Genomic DNA, 22,372 nt, shown 5'->3' with positions numbered 1-22,372 from the left:
CAAATGTGGCCTGTTTATTTCAGAAATGTTTCCATCAGCTATTCACTTGCTTACATGTACGTCCTAATTTATCTGCCATAGGGGAGCTTGTGAGACCTCCCTGCAACATTGTTATCCAATTAAACTAATGTGCCGGTAATAACCTCCTCTCTTCTTGTCAGTCTGCAGATGCAGAGGCTGCAGGTCCTAGAGTCAAGCTGGAGAAGGCTGAAGGAGATGAGGACCCACGGCTCAGCAGAAACATTCAGACTGGAGCGGTTGGGGTGTCCCCTATAGCTACGGAGGACTCCACCACCGCCCCAGCACCGCCTAGGACCCAACCCAGCATCACGGAGGTCAGTGGAATGCCGAACGCCGTCCTCAAGTCAGAGACAGACAAGGAGACTTTAACTGTAACACACAGGCTCTTACATACAGGATCTGACCACGGATCAGACTCAGAGAGGCTGGGGCCACTGGGCTGTCCTCCTGCTCCCGGCCTAGAGTACTTTCCGGTATTTCATCAGAGCCAGGTTCATTCCCGTGGTGATGGTGACACGTTAGACACTGGTGGTGATGATCCGTCTTGTTCTTACTCTACAGAGATGGACTCTGGCAACATGCTCTTGTCTTTAGAGACACAGACTGATCTGTCTAGTGGGGACTGGAACCGGTATAGGAGTAGTAGTGTATACTCTGATGGGTGCCTAGATAAGAAAAGGGAGGTTATAGTCGTAGATGAAGGGGATGGAGATGTTCCTCTGACATGGAATGCAGACCAGACTCAATTAGGAGAAGGACACTCACAAGGCAGAGATTTCATAGATTATAAGGAAAGCGTAGAGACTAATCCAGATGTCGCCACCCACTCCCCTTTACACGCGTTCAGGGATCGCGACACAATGTCCACATCAATGGGGTCTTCGGATTCCCACAGACGCGTCCTTTTCGATCAGCTATTGAATTCAAAAGACCAAAGGGCCATGGCTCAGGAAGGGGGAGCAACATCAGGCAGTAGTAAAGAGAAACGGTTCCTCTGCATGTTCTGTAACAAAGGCTTCAGCTGCCTCCAGAAGGTGGAAATCCACCAGAGGGTCCACACAGGGGTAAAACCCTTCAGCTGTACCCAGTGTCACATGAGCTTTGCCCAGGCTGGCAACCTAAAGATCCATCAGAGGGTCCACACAGGGGTGAAACCCTTCAGCTGTACCCAGTGTCATATGCACTTCTCTCATTCGTCCAGCCTGAAGAGGCACCAGAGGATCCATGCAGGAGAGAAATCCTTCAGCTGCCCCCCAGTGTGAAAATGCATTTTCCCACCAGAACCAGCTGAAGAAGCACCTGAAGGTCCCCACGGGAGAAAGGCTGTTCGTGTGTACACACTGCGGGAAGAAGTTCATAGAGGAGCTACCTCAGTATACACCAGCTGAAAAACCATTCCACTCTATACCTGAAACCCTACATTAAAGTCAAAGATTCATTTTAATTTCATTGTCAGCGGAAAGGTCCACAGATACCTTTTGTAATAACAAAAGTAACACATTTCAGTCATGAATATTCCTGGGTACAATATTTCATTCAGCCATTGTCTGTTATATACAGCATATATAAACATATACAGTACCAGTCAAAAGTTTGGACACACCAACTCATTCAAGATTTTTTTTTTTTTTTTACTATTCTCGACATTATTCGAACAATAGTGAAGACATAAACTATGAAATAGCACATGGAATCATGTAGTAACCAAAAAAGTGTTAAACAAATCGAACCATATGAGATTCTTCAAAGAAGCCACCCTTTGCCTTGACAGTTCCCACATATTCTGAGCACTTGTTGGCTGCTATTCCTTCACTCTGCGGTCCAACTCATCCCAAACCATCTCAATTGAGTTGAGGTTGGGTGATTGTGGAGGCTAGGTCATCTGACACAGCACTCATCACTCTCATTCTTGGTCAAATAGCCCTTACACAGCCTGGAGGTGTGTTTTGGGTCATTGTCCCGTTGAAAAATAAATGATAGTCCCACTAAGCCCAAACCAGATGGGATGGCATATCGCTGCACAATGCTGTGGTAGCCATGCTGGTTAAGTGTGCTTTGAATTTTTTTTAAATCATCGACAGTGTCACCAGCAAAGCACCATCACACCACCTCTTCCATTTTTCACGGTGGGAACCACACATGCGGAGATCATCCATTCACCTACTCTGCGTCTCACAAAGACGCAGCAGTTGGAACCAAAAATCTCAAATTTGGGCTCAGACCAAAGGACAGATTTACACCGTTTTAAAGTCCATTACTCATGTTTTTTCTTCTTATTGGTGTCCTTTTAGTAGTGGTTTCTTTGCAGCAATTAGACCATGAAGGCCTGATTCATGCAGTCTCCTCTGAACAGTTGTTGAGATGTATCTGTTACTTGAACTCTGAAGCATTTATTTAGGCTGCAATCTGAGGTGCAGTTAACTCTAATGAACTTCTCTGCAGCAGAGGTAACTCTGGGTCCCAATGAGAGCCAGTTTCATCATAGTGCTTGATAGTTTTTGCAACTGCACTTGAAAGAAACTTTCTTAATATTTTCTAGCACTTGAAGAAAAAGTGATTGAAATTTTCCAGATTAACTAATCTTCGTCTTTCAAGTAATGATGGACTGTCATTTATTTATCTTTGCTTATTTGAGCTGTTCTTGACATAATACTTTTTGTAAACCAAATATACCCTCCCCTACCTTGTCACAACACAACTGATTGGCTTAAATGCATTAAAGAAAGAAATTCCACAAATTAACTTTTAAGAAGGCACACCTGTTCATTGAAATGCATTCCAGGTGACTACCTCATGAAGCTGGTTGATAGAATGCCAAAAGTGTGCAAAGCTGTCATCAAGGCAAAGGGTGGCTACTTTGAAGAATGTCAAATATTAAATATATTTTGTTATGTTAAACACTTAATTTAAGATGGGATTCATTTGATACTCTTTGAAGAGGTAGGGTTTCAGAAATTTTCAGAAGATGGGCAGGGACTCTGCTGTTCTACCTTCAGGGGGAAGCTGGTTCCATCATTGGGGTGCCAGGACAGAAATTAGTTTTGATTGGGCTGAGCGGGAGCTGATCCCTCTTAGGTGTGGGACGGCCTAGAGACAAGATGTGGCAGAACAGAGTGGTCAGGTTGGGATGTAAAGGTTTGAGCAGTTCCCCCTGCTGCTCCGTAGGCAAGCACCATAGTCTTAGTGGATGCGAGTTTTGACAGGATGCCACTGGAGGAGTAGGGTGACATGGGAGAACTTGGGAAGGTTGAACACAGGCAGGCTACAGTGTTCTGGCTAAATAGCAGGGGTTTGATAGATCCCAGGCAAAAGAGTTGCAGTAGTCTAGACGGGAGATGACAAGATCCTGGATTAGGACCTGCACCGTGTGAGGAAGGGTTGTACTCTACGGATGTTGTAGAGCATGAACCTGCGAGGAGCGAGTCACTGCCTTGCAGAGAATGACAGAGTGTTGTCCATGGTCACACCAAGGTTCTTTGCACTCTAGGAGGACACTGTGGTGTTGTCAGCCGTGATGGAGAGGTCTTGGAGCGGGCAGGCCTTCCTCAACTCCTTCTTGTTGAGCTTGAGGTGCTGCGCCGACATTAAGCTGAGATGTCTCTCTGTGTGCCTGGCAGACATGCATTTGTAGTTTTCATATTGTGCATTTAACACTTATGTTTAATAAAGACAAAATGGGACTTTTCATTCTAAGACTTTCATTGAGACTCTCTTTATACATCACATCTGATCTCACCCTATTCTGCATACACACAACAGAGCTTTATAACCAATATACACTTACTAAATATACCTACACATACCCACACACTAACAAACACCTACTGTAAACATTAAAATGGTTTAAGGTTTGTCTGATGATTTTGACATATAGCTGACTCATATTTACCCACAACATATTTATGTCCACCATGATGGGTTTAACAACAATGAAGTCATTATGTGACTACAGTATAGGACTCAAACGTAGTGGAGATGGGTAAACACTCCATGTTGAAAGTGTGTTTTATCTGTGTGTACGTACCTGAAGGAGTGTATGTCTGTGTAATCTGTATCACTTGTCTCTTCCAGGAGGAGGGTCCAGAGGTGCTGCTGGTCAATGAGGGGTGTGAGGAGGGTCTTGGGAACACCTCCTCCTGAACCTAGAGGAACCAGCTGAACAGCACTGAGGTGAGCCCGCTGAATTAGTGTCTTAATGGTGTTAGGTTAGGGCCCTTATCCACCAAGCCTCTGAGTGCTGATTTAGGATCAGTTTAGCCTTTTAGATTATAATGAATATAATAGGCTAGTGGCAAGCCCCCACATTTTTTAGATAGTAGTTCTACCTACATACAAACAGCATTAGGATATCTTAATGCATCTAGGAAATATAGACCTGTAAACACAGAGATACAATAGATGGAAATGTCAACTATGAATATGTATGATGAATGTAAGCTTTACTTTTTTGTAGCTGATTAATAGACTTTCCAAGTCATATGTGCTCTCATTCATGTATGGTCCTGCCTGACAAAAAGACAGTTACGTTTTGAATTATTTTATTTTTTAAATGTTTGGGCTACTGTAATCTGCTCAAAACAATTGGGTTTATTGGACATCGGAATTAGATTTTGTTGGGTGTGAGGTTGCTTGAAGGATTTTGTATCTTTAGCTCCTAGTCTTGTAATTAAGTCAAACCACCAAAGATTATCTTTGGGGCCTCCATAGATTTAGCCTCAAATCCAATATGGCTGCCGTAATAACATTGGCATATAAAATTGCCCTTGTTTATTTTGGATTGTGTTATTCTGTCTTTAAAAGGGTTTCATAGGGCTGTTAGTATATAGTTGAAGTCAGAAGTTTACATACACCTTAGCCAAATACATTTCAACTTAGTTTTTCACAATTCCTGACATTTAATCCTTGTAAAAAAATCCCTGTTTTAGGTCAGTTAGGATCACCACTTTATTGTAATAAGCAGTACCGTATTTCAAAGAACAGCGTGCTTGACTTTTTATTTCGCCACACCCTTTGAGCAATGAGGCCAACCCATAAGATCCTTTCTCTTCAGTGTAAAAGGAGTTGGGTGCAGTTGAATCAGTGAAGGTAACCTGTAGTGAACTTGTGATATTTGTTTGTGTTTCTTCTGATCAGAGGGAGCAGGCACTCCATATCACGCAACTTGGGTCAAGATCAGTTTCTTGCTTTGCTCTTAGGAAGAGGGCATCATACAAAGGAGTGATTTCCGGGGTAGCGTTAAGTGTGGCGCTGGAGCAATTGAAGTTTGTGTTTGTGATGCCCCCCATTTGGTGTGTCGCAGACCCGGTGGGGAGGGTGGTGGTCAGTCCATTTTTGAGTGTTGAGTCAGTCTACCCGGCAGTCATGTTAGGATATATCAGTTATCCTGTTAGAGCTTTTGTGCCAAATCCACTGCATTGTTTCAGGTGCAGCAGTGTGTAGGAGGGAGATTCCAAGATGTGGGAAGTATGCAGGAGAGCATGGGACAGAGGATTGTGCAGTTGTGTGTGTTAACTGTAGGAGTGCTCATCTTGCTGGGGTTTGGATGTGTCTGGTGCGAGAGAGGCAAATTGAAGTGGCCAGAGTCAGACTAATGCAGAGGGTGTAGTATGCTGAGGCAGTTTTGAAAGTGGAGGAGGATGGGTCACAGGTGAGGGTCCTGAGAGGATCCTAGTGGGTAATCGAGTTGTACCAGTACAGAGGGATAGGGTAACGAGTCATGCTTCAGTAAGGTTGGCTTCTTAGCAATGGTTATCAACTGTACCGCAGAAATGGAAAGTAAATCACATAAAATGGATTTGGTGGCAGCTGCAGAGATGTATTTGGGTATAAGATTTGACTTCATAAGAGTTTTACTGGGTGTGTTGAAGGGTGGTGTCCCATCCTCCCAGTCTGTTGGTATGGTGCAGGAGATGATAGGGTAAAAGTAGTGGAATGGGGTAATGGGTTTTTAATGAGTGTAGGTGTCTACGGCCATATGTAACTTTCTTATAGGACCAGAACTAATTAAGAAAATTTTATGTAGGTAGGCTGTGATTGGCCTCACACTCCAGGACTGTAGGTGGCGGTGTATGCGCCTACAATTTGGATGCGATCCGCCAACCAAATTCCAAGGACTAAGTAAACGGAAGTAAACATGGTCAAGAACAATTTTCACGTTTGTGTTTTTGTAATTTAGACATTTTAACAACCATGGAATTCAAAATATGACGAATTTAACTGCACATCACTAAACACTTATCCCAGATAATAGTTAATTCGCGTTGGCGACAGGACTTGGATGATAGATGTTAACGTTATCTAGTAAGTAACGCTAACTTAGCTGCTAACAATGGCCATGGTTTTTCACACTCAAATAGCCTCCATTATGGAGGTGCTGGCGAATGCAGCCGTGGCAGAGATCTGTAAACTCGTAGACGACGACTATGCAGTGGTTCGTTTGGAAATAACTCAAAGCCAGAAAGAAATCACTGCATTGCGGAGGAAACTTCAGCTAATCGAACTGAAGGTGGCACGGGAGCGCGCAGAGAAGACAATGCGAGAGCGCGTCCTCGCCAGTCGTCCCAGTAGTGACAAGATCCTCAACCGATACAGAGGAATGGCAAGAGGTACATTTTGCGGAAGGGAGGAGAGGGGGGTGTTAACCAGAATTTGGTCTTGGTCAGTTTTGAGATGGTATGCAATAATTCTCTTGATTACTTAGCTTGCACAAAGACACTTTCAAATGTACTGCATTTCATATTATTTACTCATTGAAAACAATGATGCATGGAACATAATCACTCGATCTATAAATATTATCTCCAGTTGTGTAGTGGTGCTTGGAGAAGTGGGTATACTTAAATTTTGCCCAAACATTTCCAAACGGCCCACCCAGCGAAGGAAAGGCGCCCTTGTGTGAAAATTTGAGAAACTGTGACACACTCTGAATGACCTAAAATCATGAAACCCATATTGGTCTTTCAATATCAGGCCAACCCAAGCTGTAATGTGCAAGTAGAAGGCCAGCATCCCGGAGTCGCTTCTTCACTGTTGACGTTGAGACTGGTATTTCTCCGGTACTATTTAATGAAGGTGCCATTTGAGGACTTGTGAGGCGTCTGTCTCAAACTAGACACTCTAATGTACTTGTCCTCTTGCTCAGTTGTGCACCATGGTTCTGTGAAGGGAGTAGTACACAGCGTTGTACGAGATTTTCAGTTTCTTGGCAATTTCTCGCATGGAATATCCTTCATTTCTCAGAACAAGAATAGACTTGACAGGATTCAGAAGCAAGTCCTTTGTTTCTGGCCATTTTGGGCCTGTAATCGAACCCACAAATGCTGATGCTCCAGATACTCAACTAGTCTAAAGGCCAGTTTTATTGCCTCTTTATTCAGAACAACACTTTTCAGCTGTGCTAACATAATTGCAAAAGGGTTTTCTAATGATCAATTAGCTTTTTAAAATGATAAACTTGGATTAGCTAACATAACGTGCCATTGGAACACAGGAGTGATGGTTGCTGATAATGGGCCTCTGTACGCCTATGTAGATAAAAGTATGCCGTTTCCAGCTACAATTGTTTATGTTGTAAGTGACTGTCTACACTGTTTCTGATCAATTTGATATTTTAATGTACAAAAAAATGGCTTTTCTTTCAAAAACAAGGATATTTCTAAGTGATCCCAAACGTTTGAATGGTAGTGTATGTGATTATTGTACAAATCTTGAGTTTGCTTCATTTAGTATCAACTTAAATTAAGATATTACATTTTTATCTAATTAATAATTGAGTCTGTTGACACACCGTGCAAGAATGGTCCACCACCCAAAGGACATCTAGCCAACTTGACACAATTGTGGGAAGCATTGGAGTCAACATGGACCAGCATCCTTGTGGAACGCTTTCGACACCTTGTAGAGTCAATACCCCAATGAATTGAGGCTGTTCTGAGGGCAAAAGGGGGTGCAACTCATTATTAGGAAGGTCTTCTTAATGTATTGTACATTCGGTGTTTAATATAGTGTTGAGCATTGACAGTAGCTAACCTAACCACCTGTTTTCCCCCAATCACACTCTCAGGTGAAGGACATCAAACTGGAGGCCACAGAAGCTTTGTGAAGCCAGCAGGACACAATACATGGAGAGATGACCAACCAATCACTGTTGATGATGGGAGTGGAACCTCAACCCAGCACGTTATCGTGATAGAGGTTAGTGTAATACTATTACATCCAGGGCCTTAAACATAATATTTTTTGTATACCAGGCACTGTGGCAGGTAGGTAAAAAAAATCAAATAAAAATATCATAATTAAAGCTATAATCTAATAGCCACTCAGATTTTTTTTTTACCAGACAAAATATTTTTGCCGCCATAATATTTAAAAAAACAAGCATGCATAATAGCGCCAATTTTTTTTTAGCTGCCCCTTTAAGGTTACCTTAGTAACAGGGACACTTGCCTGTGACAATACCATGTCTCTTTTTGCTAGCAGTGGAAGCAAACTCAAACATTGAAAGCAACCTAGCTTGTGAACAAAGCAATGTAAATAGACAAGAAACACAAGGACAAAGTCTCATTTTAGTAGACTTTTGAGAAAATTAGACCAATATTTAAGGCTGAGCGCATTGGTATTCTAAAAACAAATCCTTCAAGACTTCGCCCACAGCACAGGCAGTGTTGCTTTGCAAGGTGGGGTAGCTATAACGTTTGAATTCTGATTTCTTTGCGCATTACCAGATATGAAACAAAACTGCAGAAATACTTTCAAAACAGCTGCTGCAGCATTTATTTAGCTATATATCACAACTTGCACTTGTGCCCATACTTCACTAGACTATTTTTATGAAATGCTTGCACTGTAGAGCCCTGAGTGTGACCACCCACCAACGTAGCAGGTGAATTAGGCATTCTTACCCACCAATGTCAATCTACACGCAATTGGTGGGTGTTAATTTTAGACAGTGATTACATCAAAATTACAGTATATCAAATGTGGGCAGTTTATTTCAGAAAGGCCCCCCTCGGCTATTCACTTGCTTACATGTACATCCTCATTTATCTGCCATAGGGGAACTTGTGAGACTTCCCTACGGCATTATTATCCAATTCTACTCATGTATCGGTAATTACCTCCTTTTTTCTTGTGTCAGTCAGAAGATGCAAGTCCTGGTGTCAAGCTGGAGAGGTCTGAAGTGGAGGAGGACCCACGGCACAGCAGAGACATCCAGACTGGAGTAGCCCCCCCTGTAGCCACGGAGGACCCCACCACTGCCCCAGAGCTGCCCAGGACCCGACGCAGAATCACGGAGGTCAGTGGAACGCTGAACGCCATCCTCAAGTCAGAGACTTTAACGGGGCTGGGGCGACTGGGCTGTCCACCTGCTCCCCGCTCAGAGTATTTACTTGATGGTAACCCGAGCCCGAGGACGGTTCTGTCCCATCAGGACTCAGGTGACACGTTACAGACTGGCAATGATCCGTCCTGTTCATACGCTACAGGGACAGAGATGATACCTGGTGACATGACTGTGGGCTTAGATACACAGACTAACCCAATGGGAGCGGACTGGAACCAGTACAGTAGTAGTGTATACTCTGAAGGGTTCCTAGATAAGAAAGGCGAGGGTCTGGTCGTAGATGAGGTGACTGTGAAAGTGGAGGGCGATGCTCCTCTGACATGGAATGCAGACGAGACTCACTTAGGAAAACAGGGAAACACCAGTGACTTCTTAGACAACAGGGAAAGCTTAGAGACAAATCTAAATGTCGCCACCCACTCACCTTTACACGCACTCAGGGATCGCGACCCAGTGTCCACGTCCTTGGCACCATCCGATTCACACAGCAGTGTCTTTTTCGATCAGGTATTGAACTCAAAGGACCAAAGGACCAAGGCTCAGGGAGGGGGAGCAACAACAGGCGGTAAAGAGAAGCGGTTCCTCTGCATGTTCTGTAACAAAGGCTTCAGCTGCCCCCAGAAGGTGGAGATCCACCAGAGGGTCCACACAGGGGTGAAACCCTTCAATTGTACCCAGTGTCACATGCGCTTCGCCCAGGCCTGCAACCTGAAGAGGCACCAGAGGGTCCACACAGGGGAGAAACCTTACAGCTGCCCCCAGTGTGAGAAGAGGTTCTCCCACCAACACCATCTGAAGATGCACCTAAATGTCCATACGGGAGAAAGGCCATTTGCCTGTACGTACTGCGGAAAGAGGTTCTCAGATAGGAGCTACCTCAGGATACATCAGCAGAAAAACCATTCCACTCTATAACATAGGAAGTAACCATTCCACTCATTAGCTTCTGACATTTAGATCAACCCCTACATTAAAGACAGATGCATTTTCAGTGTTGTCAGCAGGAAAGATCCGCAGATACCTTTGGAATAATGAGAGTAACAGATTTCAGTGTTGAATATTCCTGGGTAGAATATTGCATTCAGACATTGTGTGATATATTTAAGCATAACAAGTCTGTTACATATTGTGTTTGTACTGTGTAGGCTATATGTTGTTCACAAATGCTTATTTCTTTGATCCATTCAACTACTTACACTGAACAAAAATACAAGGGCAACAATTTCCAAGATTTTACTGACTTACAGTTCATATAAGGAAATCTGTCAATTAAAAAAAAAAAAATTAGTCTATGGATTTCACATGACTGGGCAGGGGCGCAGCCATGGATTGGCCTGGGAGGGCATAGGTTCACCCACTGGGGAGCCAGGCCCAGGTAATCAGAATTAGTTTTCCCCCACAAAAGGGCTTTATTACAGACTGAAACACTCATCAGTTTCATCAGCTTTCCAGGTGGCTGTTCTCAGACTATCCCGCATGTGAAGAAGCCAGATGTGGAGGTCCTGGGCTGGCAATGTTTATACGTGGTCTGTGGTTGTGAGGCCAGTTGGACGGACTGCTAAATTCTCTAAAACAACGTTGGAGGCGGCTTATGGTAGAGAAATTAACATTAAATTATCTGGCAACAGCTCTGCAGTCAGCATGCCAATTGCACTCTCCCTCAAAAATGTAGACATCTGTGGCATTGTGTTGTGTGACAAAACTTCACATTTTAGTGGCCTTTTATTGTCCCCAGCACAAGGTGCACCTTTGTAATCATCATTGTGTGTCATCAAATTCTTGATTTGCCACACCTGGATTATCTTGGCAAAGGAAAAATGCTCACTAACAGGGGATGTAAACACATTTGTGCACAAAATGTTTGACAAATAAGCTTCGTGTGCATATGAAACATTTCAGGGATCTTTTATTTCAGCTCATGAACCACGGGACCAACACAAGTTGAGTTTATATTTTTGTTCGGTGTGACAAAACTGCCTCCAGAGACTATATGTATCTATATGTAATTTGATGACACAGAATGATGATTACAAAGGTGCACCTTGTGCTGGGGACAATAAAAGGCCACTAAAATGTGAAGTTTTGTCACACACCACAATGCCACAGATGTCTATATGTGTGGTTTTCATATGGTGTATTCAAAATGTTTCTTTTTAATGAACACAAAATGGGACTTTTTGTTCTAAGAGTTTCAATGAGGCTGTCTTTAGCAGTTGTGGAAAAAGTACCCAAATGCCATACAACTGTGGCGTGCACTGCGCCCGGCCCGCCACAGGAGTCGCTGGTGCGCGATGAGACAAGGATATCCCTACCGGCCAAACCCTCCCTAACCCGGAAGACGCTAGGCCAAATGTGCATCGCCCCACGGAGCTTCCGGTCGCAGCCGGCTGCGACAGAGCCTGGGCGCGAACCCAGAGTCTCTGGTGGCACAGCTAGCGCTGCGATGCAGTGCCCTAGACCACTGCGCCACCCAGGAGGCCCCAAATGTCATACTTGAGTATGGCTCAAGTGAAAGTCACCCACTACTTGAGTGAAAGTATTTGGTTTTAAATATACTTATGTTTCAAAAGTAATTTACAAACAAAGCATGTATTTGGTGCGTCCACCAGATCAAAGGCAGTAGGGATGACCAGGGACGTTCTCTTGATAAATGTAGGAATTTGGCAATTTTCCTGTTCTGCTAACGAGTACTTTTGGGTGTCAGGGAAAATGCATGGAGTTAAAGTACATTATTTTCTTAAGGAATGTTGTGGAGTTAAAGTAAAATATGTCAAATATAAATGGTAAAATGCAGATAAGCAAAAAATCGCCCGCGCAGTCATGGGTGAACAGGGAGTATAGGAGGGAACTAAGCACACACCCCTGAGGGGCCCCCGTGTTGAGGGTCAGCGTGGCGGATGTGCCTACCCTCACCACCTGGGGACTGTCCGTCAGGAAGTCCAGGAGAGGGGAGATGTTCACAATATACAGTGCATTCGGAAGGTATGTTTTCTTAAGTACTTTACACCACTGTTCGTTAGTATACATCACATCCGATCTCACCCTATTCTGCATACACCCAACAGGGCTTTATAACCATTACAAATAAGGCCTACTATATATACCTACAAATTAAATGGTATTTGTCATATTAAATGTGCTTCGTAAATAAAAGGTGTAGACTAACAGTAAATTGCTTACTTATGGGCCCTTCCCATGCAGAAAGAAACATTTACAAATAATAGAAAGATGATAACACGAGGAATAAATTCACAATGAGTAGTGATAACTTTGCTATATACAGGGGGTACCAGTACCGAGTTAATGTGCAGGGGTACAAGGTAACAGCAGTCTTATTGCTTGGGGGTAGAAGCTGTTCAGGGTCCTGTTGGTTCCATACTTGATGCATCAGTACCACTTGCCGTGCGGTAGCAGAGAGCACAGTCCTGGGTGGCTGGAGCCTTTGACAAGTTTTAGGGCCTTCTTCTGACACCACCTGGTATAGAGATCCTGGATGGCAGAGAGCTCGGGTCCAGCGATGTGATGGGCCGTACGCACTACCCTCTGTGGCGCCTAGCGCTTGGATGCCAAGCAGTTACCTAACCAAGCGTTGATGCTGCCAGTCAAGATGCTTTCAATGGTGCAGCTGTACAACCTTTTGAGGATCTGAGGGCCCATTACAAAATCTTTTCAGCCTCCTGAGGGGGAAATGGTGTTGTGCCCTCTTCACGCCTGTTTTGGTGTGTGTGTGGACCATGTTAGTTCCTTAGTGGTGTGAACACCAAGATTAAGACTCTCTTGACTCGCTCTACTAAAGCCCTGTCGATGTGGATGGGGGTGTGCTCGGCCCTCCGTTTCCTGTGGTCCACGATCAGCTCCTTTGTCTTGCTGACATTGAGGGAAAGGCTGTTGTCCTGGCACCACACTGCCAGGTCACTGACCTTCTGCCTATAAGCTGTCTCATCGTCGGTGAAAAACACGAATGCCTTATTTACGTATGTGTTCAGACCCTTTGCTATGAGACTTAAATTGAGCTCCGGTGCATCCTGTTTCCATTTGGTCATCCTTGAGATGTTTCTACAACTTGATTGGAGTCCACCTCTGGTAAATTCAATTGATTGGACATAATTTGGAAAGGCAATCACCTGTCTATATAAGGTCCCACAGTTGACAGTGCATGTCAGAGCAAAAATCAAGCCATGAGGTCAAAGGAATTGTCCGTAGAGCTCAGAGACAGGATCATGTCGAGGCACAGATCTGGGGAAGGGTACCAAAAAATGTCTGCAGCATAGAAAGTCCCCAAGAACACAGTGGCCTCCATCATTCTTAAATGGAAGAAGTTGGGAACCACCAAGACTCTTCCTAGAGCTGGCCGTCTGACCAAATTGAGCAATAAGGGGAGAAGGGCCGGAAAGTCAGGAAAGTGACCAAGAAGCTGATGGCTACTCTGACAGAGCTCTAGAGTTCCTCTGTGGAGATGGGAGAACCTTCCAGAAGGACAACCACCTCTGCAACACTCCACCATTCAGGCCTTTATGGTAGAGTGGCCAGACGGAAGCCGCTCCTCAGTAAAAGGTACATCACAACCCGCTTGGAGTTTGCCAAAAGGCACCTAAAGGACTCTCAAACCATGAGCAACCAGATTCTCTGGTCAGATGAAACCAAGATTTGAACTATTTGGCCTGAATGCCAAGCGTCACATCTGGAGGAAACCTGGCACCATCCCTACGGTGAAGCATGGTAGTGGCAGCATCACGCTGTGGGGATGTTTTTCAGAGAAGGAGACAGAGACTAGTCCGGATCGAGGGAAAGATGAACGGAGCAAAGTACAGAAAGATCCTTGATGAAAACCTGCTCCAGAGCGCTCAGGACCTCAGACTGGGGCGAAGGTTCACCTTCCAACAGGTGAACGACCATAAGCGCACAGCCAAGACAACGCAGGAGTGGCTTCGGCATGAGTCTCTGAATGTCCTTGAGTGGCCCAGCCAGAGCCCAGACTTGAACTCGATCGAACATCTCTGGAGACACCTGAAAATAGCTGTGCAGCGACGCTCCCCAGCCAACCTGACAGAGCTTGAGAGGGTCTGCAGAGAAGAATGAGAGAAAAAACCCACATTTTTGTAGCGTCATACCCAAGAAGACTTGAGGCTGTAATCGCTGCCAAAGGTGCTTCAATAACGTACTGAGTAAAGGCTCTGATTACTTATGTAAATGTGATTTCAGTTTTTTATTTTTAATACATTTGCAAGGTGTCTGAAACACCTACTGTACACTTCAAAATAGTTTAGTCAGGTTTGTCTGATGAATTTTAACTTATCATAGCTGACTTACTTTTACCCACGACATATTTATGTCCACCATGACGGTTTTAACAACAATTATGTAATTCTGTAACTACAGTATAGGACTCAAAAATAATGGGGCTGGGTAAGCACTCCATGTTGAAAGCGTGTTTATTATCTGTGTGTTTGTTCTATCACTTGCAAGTAAATTGATGATTTCAATTGGCTGATGAGCATTTAAAATGTTTGTTTTTTTAAACTGTTTCTAATGTTCACAAGTATGGCCCATCCATCATTAAAGTGTGTATTTTCTGTGCGTGTGTGTGTGTGTGTACGTACCTAAGAGAGTGTATGTCTGTAATCTGTATCATGGCTCTCTTTCAGGAGGAGGAGGGTCCAGAGGTGCTGCTGGTGAAGGAGGAGGGTCTGGGGAACCCTGAGGGGAACATGATCATGGAGGACAACCAGACTACACCTCCTCCTGAACCCACAGAGGAACCAGCTGAGCAGCACAGGACCACACACAGTCTCACTGAGGTGAGCCCACTGTAAACTACTGTCTGAATGGTATTAGATCAAATCAAATTCTATTTGTCACATGCACCGAATACAACAGTGAAATGCTTACTTACAAGCCCTTAACCAACAATGCAGTTTTAAGAAAAAAGAAGTTGAAGTATTAACTAAATAAACTGAAGTAAACAATAAATAAATAAAAATGGGGAAAAACTAACATAAAAATTTTGGGGAAAACTAACATAATTAAAGAGCAACAATTAAATAACAGTAACGAGGCTATATACAGTGGGTAACGGTACACAGTCGATGCGTGGGGGCACAGGTTAGTAGAAGTAATTGAGGTAATATGTACATGTAGGTAGAGGTAAAGTGACTGCATAGATAATAAACACAGAGTAGCAGCAGCTTAAAAGGGGGGGGGGTCAATGCCAACAGTCATGTTAGCTGTTAAGGAGTCTTATGGCTTGGGGGTAGAAACTGTTAAGCCTTTTGGACCTATACTATCCAGTACCGCTTGCAGTACGGTAGCAGAGAGAACAGTCTGTGATTAGGGTGGCTGGAGTCTTTGGCAACTTTTAGGGCCTTCCTACACCGCCTGGTATAGAGGTCCTGGATGGCAGGAAGCTTGGCCCTAGTGATGTACTGGGCCGTGCGCACTACTCTCCGCATCCACAAAGCCTCTCAGAGTACAAGTGCTGATCTAAGATCAGTTTTGCTTTTTAGATTATAATGAATAAGACTATGTAGACAGGCCTGATCTTGGATCAGCACTTCTATTCTGAGACTCTCTTCGGATATGGCCCCAGGTCTTTATTAATTTTGTTGTGTGGGACAAAATTAGTGTGGGACTATGCCTTTGAATTATCAAACCATTTTAATGAGCGTCATGTAATTAAATTAACTAATACATTTGCATAGTGTCAAATCAACTAACATGTTTGCATAGTACTCATAGCAATCCCTCATTGCCCAATCAGAAGATGCTCCATAGCAGGGTGCTCATATCAGATTTCTTGATCCAACATCCTCTCACTCTGTATCTCTTACAGTCAGTAGACATGGAGGATGGGAAGACTGATCTGCTACTAGTCAAAGAGGAGACAATAGAAGACGGACCAGAGAGCATTGACCTGCTGAGTGGATTAAAGATGGGGGAGCAAGGTAAGAGAGAAATACATATAGCCTCCATACAGTAATAGATCTTCAATGGGAATAGTGATACATATAGCCTCCATACAGTAATAGATCTTCAATGGGAATAGTGATACATATAGCCTAGATACAAAATAGAATAGTGATGCAACTGGTTACTATTCTTTTATAAAAATGAAATTAATACAACTCATGTTTGTATACAAAAACACATTATAATGTATGAACTTGACCAGTTAATTGACTCAAAATATGTATGAGTTTCCCTTCAGTCAGTCAACTTCGGTAAAACATATTATGGGGAGTCGCACTCTCGCGACTTTGGTTGAAAGATCTCACTTGACAAGGCCAATGAAATCCGTGCCTCGCTGGAAGCCCCGCCTTCCACAGGTGATAAGCATGAGGCACAGATTCCTTCCTTCAATTATTCTGCTCTTCACCTCGGTGTGAACAGGAACCGATTCACGCTAATAAAACAAACAATTGGATAACGAGAATTGCGTTGCGCCAACTAAACTGTCCCATATTGGTAGAGCGTGCTCACCCTGTATGTTGTGTGCTTAGTTTGTATTTGTTCTCACAAGTTTCCTAATCACAAACAATTAGTTCATCTTCAATTTGCTGGAAGAAAATGATTAAAACGGTTAAGAAAGCAGCCGAGGCGACGATGTGTTCATTCACCCAGTCATGCAGTTATACTATTTCTCTGAAAGATGCTCACGATTTATGTGTATTTTGTCTCGGTTTTGAACACGCTCAGGCGGCCCTCGCTTGAACCAGTCTGTGTGAGCATTGCCACATACTGCGTGCAAACTCCATGGCAAGACGTCTCGCATTCTTGAGAAAGCTTGGAGTTACCAATGGCAACTTTCATTTCCCGGATGCCGGTATCTCGCCTAGGACTGAGGTGCAGGAAACAGAGAGAGATTTGGGGCTTTGGTGGAACTAGCCTCCCAGCTAGGAGATAGTGAGCCGGCTGGTTTGTCTCCCATGATGACATTCAGGACACAGGTTTCGGATGACAACATGGTGTTCTGGACGCTCCAGGAGTTTCTCGGAAGAGGACTTAGTTCCCGGACAGCTACCCCCTAACACTATGTGAGTAGCGGGGTAAACCCTGGTATCCAACGCATTGTTCATAGAATTGTGCCACAGGGTGGCTATACATTTTGGAGTTGAAGTGGCCATGTTCACACCCGTGGCAAAGTCAAGGTTCGGTGGGAAGTATCAGCCCCCTGTGGTTTCCACAGTCAAGCACCACCTATCCCTGTTTCTGGATTTCGTCGAAGAATTGATGACAACCTGGTCCAACCCGCATTCAGCTCAGCTGATGCTGCATTGGTGTGCCCCCTTCATGGATCTGGAGGGGATGGATTGGGCGGGGCTGGTGCACACGCCTCCAGTCTATAGCAAGTTACCTGGCTACCTAGCCTGTTGGCTCACAAGAGTGTGGCTAATGCGGATCCTATGCTCCCTAACAAGCACTGTCGCTTTTCAGCTGCTCAGCTGGATAAGGTGTATTGCACAGAGGGGGTGGCTGATCCCTGTTGTCTATAACTGTTTTGCAGGTCTACTAGACAGAGTTGCTGCCGGAGCTTGGCATGGCTTTGGCTGCAGGAGAGTGACCACACAGAGCTCCTGGATGAGATTCGTGTTACGGCCAACTTCATTCTGTTCACGTCCCGGTGTACCGTCCTGGCACTCGGCAAGAGCAGGGGCGCTACTGTGGTGGCACACTGCCATCTTTGACGTTTTCAGAGAGAGCGGGACAGACAAATGTACCTCTGATGCTGGGCCGGCTAAGCGGGCTGTCCCAGGGGCCCGGCCCAGCACCAGGTCCAACCGGCCTGATTGACAGGCGCAACGCCAATCTGCCTGGCACAAGCGCCGCACCACTTCCAGGGGCGACATGGTCCTGCTACGGCACAGGAAAGGAGACTTCGGGCAAACGTTTCCACCTAAACATATTGTTTCAACCCCATTGTTTGCGGATGTTAAGAGTGTTGTGTATTCCACATGTGAGTTCACTAAAACATGTCCCTCCACATTCAGATATCAAATCAAATGTATTTATATAGCCCTTCGTACATCAGCTGATATCTCAAAGTGATGTACAAGTGTAGAAGCACGTACAAGTTTGTTGAGTGTGGTGGAAACATATTTTCCCCAGGCCACTACTGGGGGCGTCATGCCTCCTCAGATGGCACTTTACAGGAGACTCGCTGCCTGATCTACCCTGGATCATGCGAACAGTGATGTCAGGCTACAATTCATTGTACGAATCCCCCCCACGTTTTTGCGGCATCATCACGTCAACTGTTCCCCTGGCTTCTGCCAGTATTAACGGAGGAAATATCCTCCCTGCTCCAGAAACAGGCAGAACGAATGGTTCCTCTGTTGGAAGCCCAGGAGAGCTGGTACAGTCTGTATTTACTGGTTTCGAAAAGGGACGGTGGTTTAAGCCCTATTCTAGACATGCTTGCCCTGAACAAGCATCTCAGAGTTCGCAAGTTCAAAATGCTCACAAACCAGCGGCTGTTACTGTCCATGTGTCCAGGCAATTGGTTCACCCACTATCGGCCTAAAGGATGCGTACTTTCATGTGCCTATGTACCCCAGTCACATAAAGTTCCTGAGGTTCCATTACAAGGTGATAGCCTACACGTTTTGGTACTCCCATTCGGCTTCTCTCTCGCCTCTCGTCATTTCACAGGTGGTGGAGGCAGCTCTGGCACCCATCAGGGGCTGAGGGTGTTGGCCTACCTAGACAGTTGGCTGATAGCAGCCAAAGGAACAAGCAGTGTTTCACACCGCGGCTAGTGCCCCATGTTCATTCTCTAGGTTTTATTGTAAACCAGAGAAAGAGCTTCCAGCTCTGCTTGACCCAATTTCGGTTGAGCAGCACAGTATGTTTTCACCAGTTCCTGCGCTTACTGGGGATGATGGCTTCTATGATTGTGGTCAGTCCCCTGGAACTATTATTAATGCGGCTGTTCCAGTGCTGGGTGCTAGCAACGCGCTTGGAAGCATCTCGCCACCTAAACCAGTCAATTCCAGTGTCCCCGACATATCTTCGGGCACTGGCCCAGTGGAGGGACCTCCAGCTACTGTCGCAAGCGGTTCTCATGGCCCAGGTGTTGTCCCGCAAGGTGGTCACAACAGAGGGGGTGGGAGCGCGCTGTGCGATGGGTTACTCAATTCGGAAAGAACGGATGGTGTCATAGTGGGGCGCAGGGCGCTCTCTAAACACTCTCTCTCCCACTGGGTTGTGGAGGCTATCCCCCTGGCATATAGCGGCAAGGGTTACCTAGCTGTGGCAGCTCCTACTTCACAAGGGGTCTGGCAGCATATTGGGCATTGTTTAAAAGGTTGACTAGAGGAGATATTTGTGCCACGGGGAGTTGGGCATCACCACACATTTTTTTTCAAAGGTTTTAATCGCTTGGATGTCACTGCTCCAGTGTAGCCCACAATGTGCTTATGGCTGGGATGGGAAATAACTAGGCAGCACGCTGTCAATGGTCTGCTATGGGCTGTTTCATTTAGTATCCGTTGGGGTCGGCTTAGGGCGTGATTATAGTTCCCCATATTATGCTATTCTGAATTGGACTGACTGAAAGGGAACGTAATGTTATGTCTATAATACTGTTCCCTGAAGGAGAGACATTAGGTACAACACCCATTTGGCCCTGCGCTGCCCATTCCTGGACTTGGTGAAGAGCGGTATTACATTTAGGGAATAAATCCAGTTTCACTCCTTCAGGGAACAGTAGTTCTAGTCATACCGTTATGTTTTCTCTGGCATGTTTGTAAAGTCTTGTTAGCGGTTGATGTTATTCTTCAATAACACAAACTCCAAAGCAAATCAGGGAGAAATAGGTTTATTCAAAGAGGACCAATCATAGATGTTATGCTGGGAGGTAGATGTTCAGTCTCCCCTGTCCTCAGCTTTTCTCCACAGAACAAAGGAACAGGATGCCATTCATAACCCTCCACCCTAGCATGTGGTTGAACAATCAGAAGTCCTTGCAGTACAACTGGGCCAATGGCCAAATAACAAGTATCCTGCTCCAGACTCAATGTACAGACCAATGAAAACGTGGCACTCGTAGCACTGAGTGCAGGACTGACATTCCACAGATTCTAAACAGCTGTTGAACTGAAGACCAACTATTTACTCTCGTCCTCGCATCCTCTGCGTTGTGTATTTATCTTCTAAATATTCTTATAGTCTGTTTTGTTACCTCTTCCTGCAGGTGATTGGCTGGAGGTTAACAGAGGAGACTGGGTGGCCATTTTGGATTGCCAGACCGGTGCAGTGAAGGGCCCAGGGGAGATCGTCACTGAGCAGGCCAGATCCAGTAGCGACATAGTCGAGGTCTGTGGATGGGACAGCGTCCTCAACTCTGGGCCTGGGATCAACACTGTTAACCACAACCAGAAACAAACAGCCGAACACAAAACCACAACTGAACTTAGTCTCCATGACAACAGACTGGCTGAGACGACAGCGAGGCGTAGATTTGGTCTGCAGGGACGGGGAGGTGTCCGTATGCGGTTGGAGAGAACAGACACAGACTCGGCTAGCGATGCTCCGTCCTGCTTCTATAGTTGTGATTCAGAGAGACTGATGGCGCCTCAGGTTAACCCCCTAACAGATGCTGCCTTCAGCCTGCCTTCTATAGGATCTATCAACTGGAACATGGACCCTGTGACAACACAGACACTCCCTGGCCTTCATCCTCCTCACACTCTCCTAATGTTAAACCAGACCTCAGACAATTCTTCAACACTAAATGGCTACACAAGCCCATTGACAAATGACAGTAGTAGAGACGGAATCAGTAAAGAAAAGCGCTTCCCGTGTTCGTTCTGTGGGAAAGCTTTCAGTTTCCCCAAACAGGTGGAGATCCACCAGAGGATACACACGGGGGAGAAGCCATTCGGCTGTCACCTGTGCCGTGCCCGTTTCTCCCGATCGACCCACCTGAAGAGGCATCAGAGGGTCCACACAGGAGAGAAACCCTACAGCTGCCCCCAGTGTGAGAAGAGGTTCTCCCACCAGCACAATATGAAAGTGCACCTGAAGGTCCACACGGGAGAGGCCGTTCGCCTGTACGCACTGCGGGAAGAGGTTCTCAGAGAGGAGACACGTCAGGATACACCAGCAGAAAATGCACAAGACACATGTCTACCGTATAGGGACATGTAATGTAGTATAAGCATTTTGCTACACCTGCAATAACATTGCTAAACACGTATGTGACCAATATAATTTGATTGGATTATTTAGTGCTAGTTAGTTTGGGATGTAGTAGGGAACCGGATGAGGTAAACTGAGGAAATGAGTGTGATGAGGCAGAGTAGATGATATGGTGTCTGTAAAAGTGCTTCGCTGATGTAAAGTGATAACCTTGTCCTGTTTTTGTGCAATGTAATGTTTTATCCTTTTCCAAAGTATTCTAAAATGTATTTTATTAAAGCGAGGGTGCTAGATGTACGGTAAGTGTTACCATAGTGGGAACGGTTATTAAACTTGTCACACGTATCATTTTGTGCAATAAAAGTACTGAACTTTACGTTATGAGTGTAGGACTATTTGGTTTACGTAAAATACAACATTAACTCTGTGCTGACTTACTTGGTTATTTTTGTATCATTGTAGGGACTGAGTTTCCCTTCTCTCAGTCGAACCAAAACATACACTGCTCAAAAAATAATGGGAACACTTAAACAACACAATGTAACTTCAAGTCAATCACACTTCTGTGAAATCAAACTGTCCATTTAGGAAGCAACACTGATTGACAATAAATTTCACATTCTGTTGTGCAAATGGAATAGACAACAGGTTGAAATTATAGGCAATTAGCAAGACACCCCCAATAAAGGAGTGGTTCTGCAGGTGGGGACAACAGACCACTTCTCAGTTCCTATGCTTCCTGGCTGATGTTTTGGTCACTTTTGAATGCTGGCGATGCTTTCACTCTAGTGGTAGCATGAGACGGAGTCTACAACCCACACAAGTGGCTCAGGTAGTGCAGCTCATCCAGGATGGAACATCAATGTGAGCTGT

At 44.9% G+C, this 22,372-nt stretch overlaps 3 protein-coding genes across 10 annotated transcripts in view; all 3 read left to right on the top strand.

The window, feature by feature from the left end:
• The window catches only part of LOC112232375, a 232,714-nt gene that overhangs the window by 158,600 nt on the left and 51,742 nt on the right, over window positions 1-22,372 (top strand). For 4 of the 8 annotated variants that reach the window (XM_024399366.2, XM_042330456.1, XM_042330454.1 and 1 more), the window contains exons 3-5: window positions 162-335; window positions 15,010-15,162; window positions 16,194-16,305. In XM_024399366.2, coding sequence (XP_024255134.2) covers window positions 162-335; window positions 15,010-15,162; window positions 16,194-16,305 — 439 coding nt within the window. Of the gene's footprint in view, window positions 1-161; window positions 336-9,157; window positions 9,317-15,009; window positions 15,163-16,193; window positions 16,306-22,372 lie in introns of all 8 variants that reach the window. The other 4 variants (XM_042330457.1, XM_042330453.1, XM_042330455.1 and 1 more) reach the window with 2 other exon arrangements.
• LOC121847805 (zinc finger protein 214-like) lies at window positions 345-1,682 on the top strand. Its single transcript, XM_042330576.1, has one exon. It carries the CDS (start codon window positions 345-347, stop codon window positions 1,281-1,283), a length of 939 nt encoding a protein of 312 aa, XP_042186510.1. The 3' UTR covers window positions 1,284-1,682.
• On the top strand, window positions 18,071-21,875 carry LOC121847800 (zinc finger protein 155-like). The gene is made up of 2 exons (XM_042330565.1): window positions 18,071-18,314; window positions 20,553-21,875. The coding sequence occupies exons 1-2, from the start codon at window positions 18,206-18,208 to the stop codon at window positions 21,506-21,508; spliced, it is 1,065 nt and encodes a 354-aa protein (XP_042186499.1). The 5' UTR covers window positions 18,071-18,205; the 3' UTR covers window positions 21,509-21,875.

The sequence above is a fragment of the Oncorhynchus tshawytscha genome, linkage group LG11 (assembly GCF_018296145.1).
Source record: "Oncorhynchus tshawytscha isolate Ot180627B linkage group LG11, Otsh_v2.0, whole genome shotgun sequence".
NCBI lineage: Eukaryota > Metazoa > Chordata > Actinopteri > Salmoniformes > Salmonidae > Oncorhynchus > Oncorhynchus tshawytscha.
Note: the sequence above shows the minus strand (reverse complement) of the source record. Positions and strands in the feature narration are given on the sequence as shown.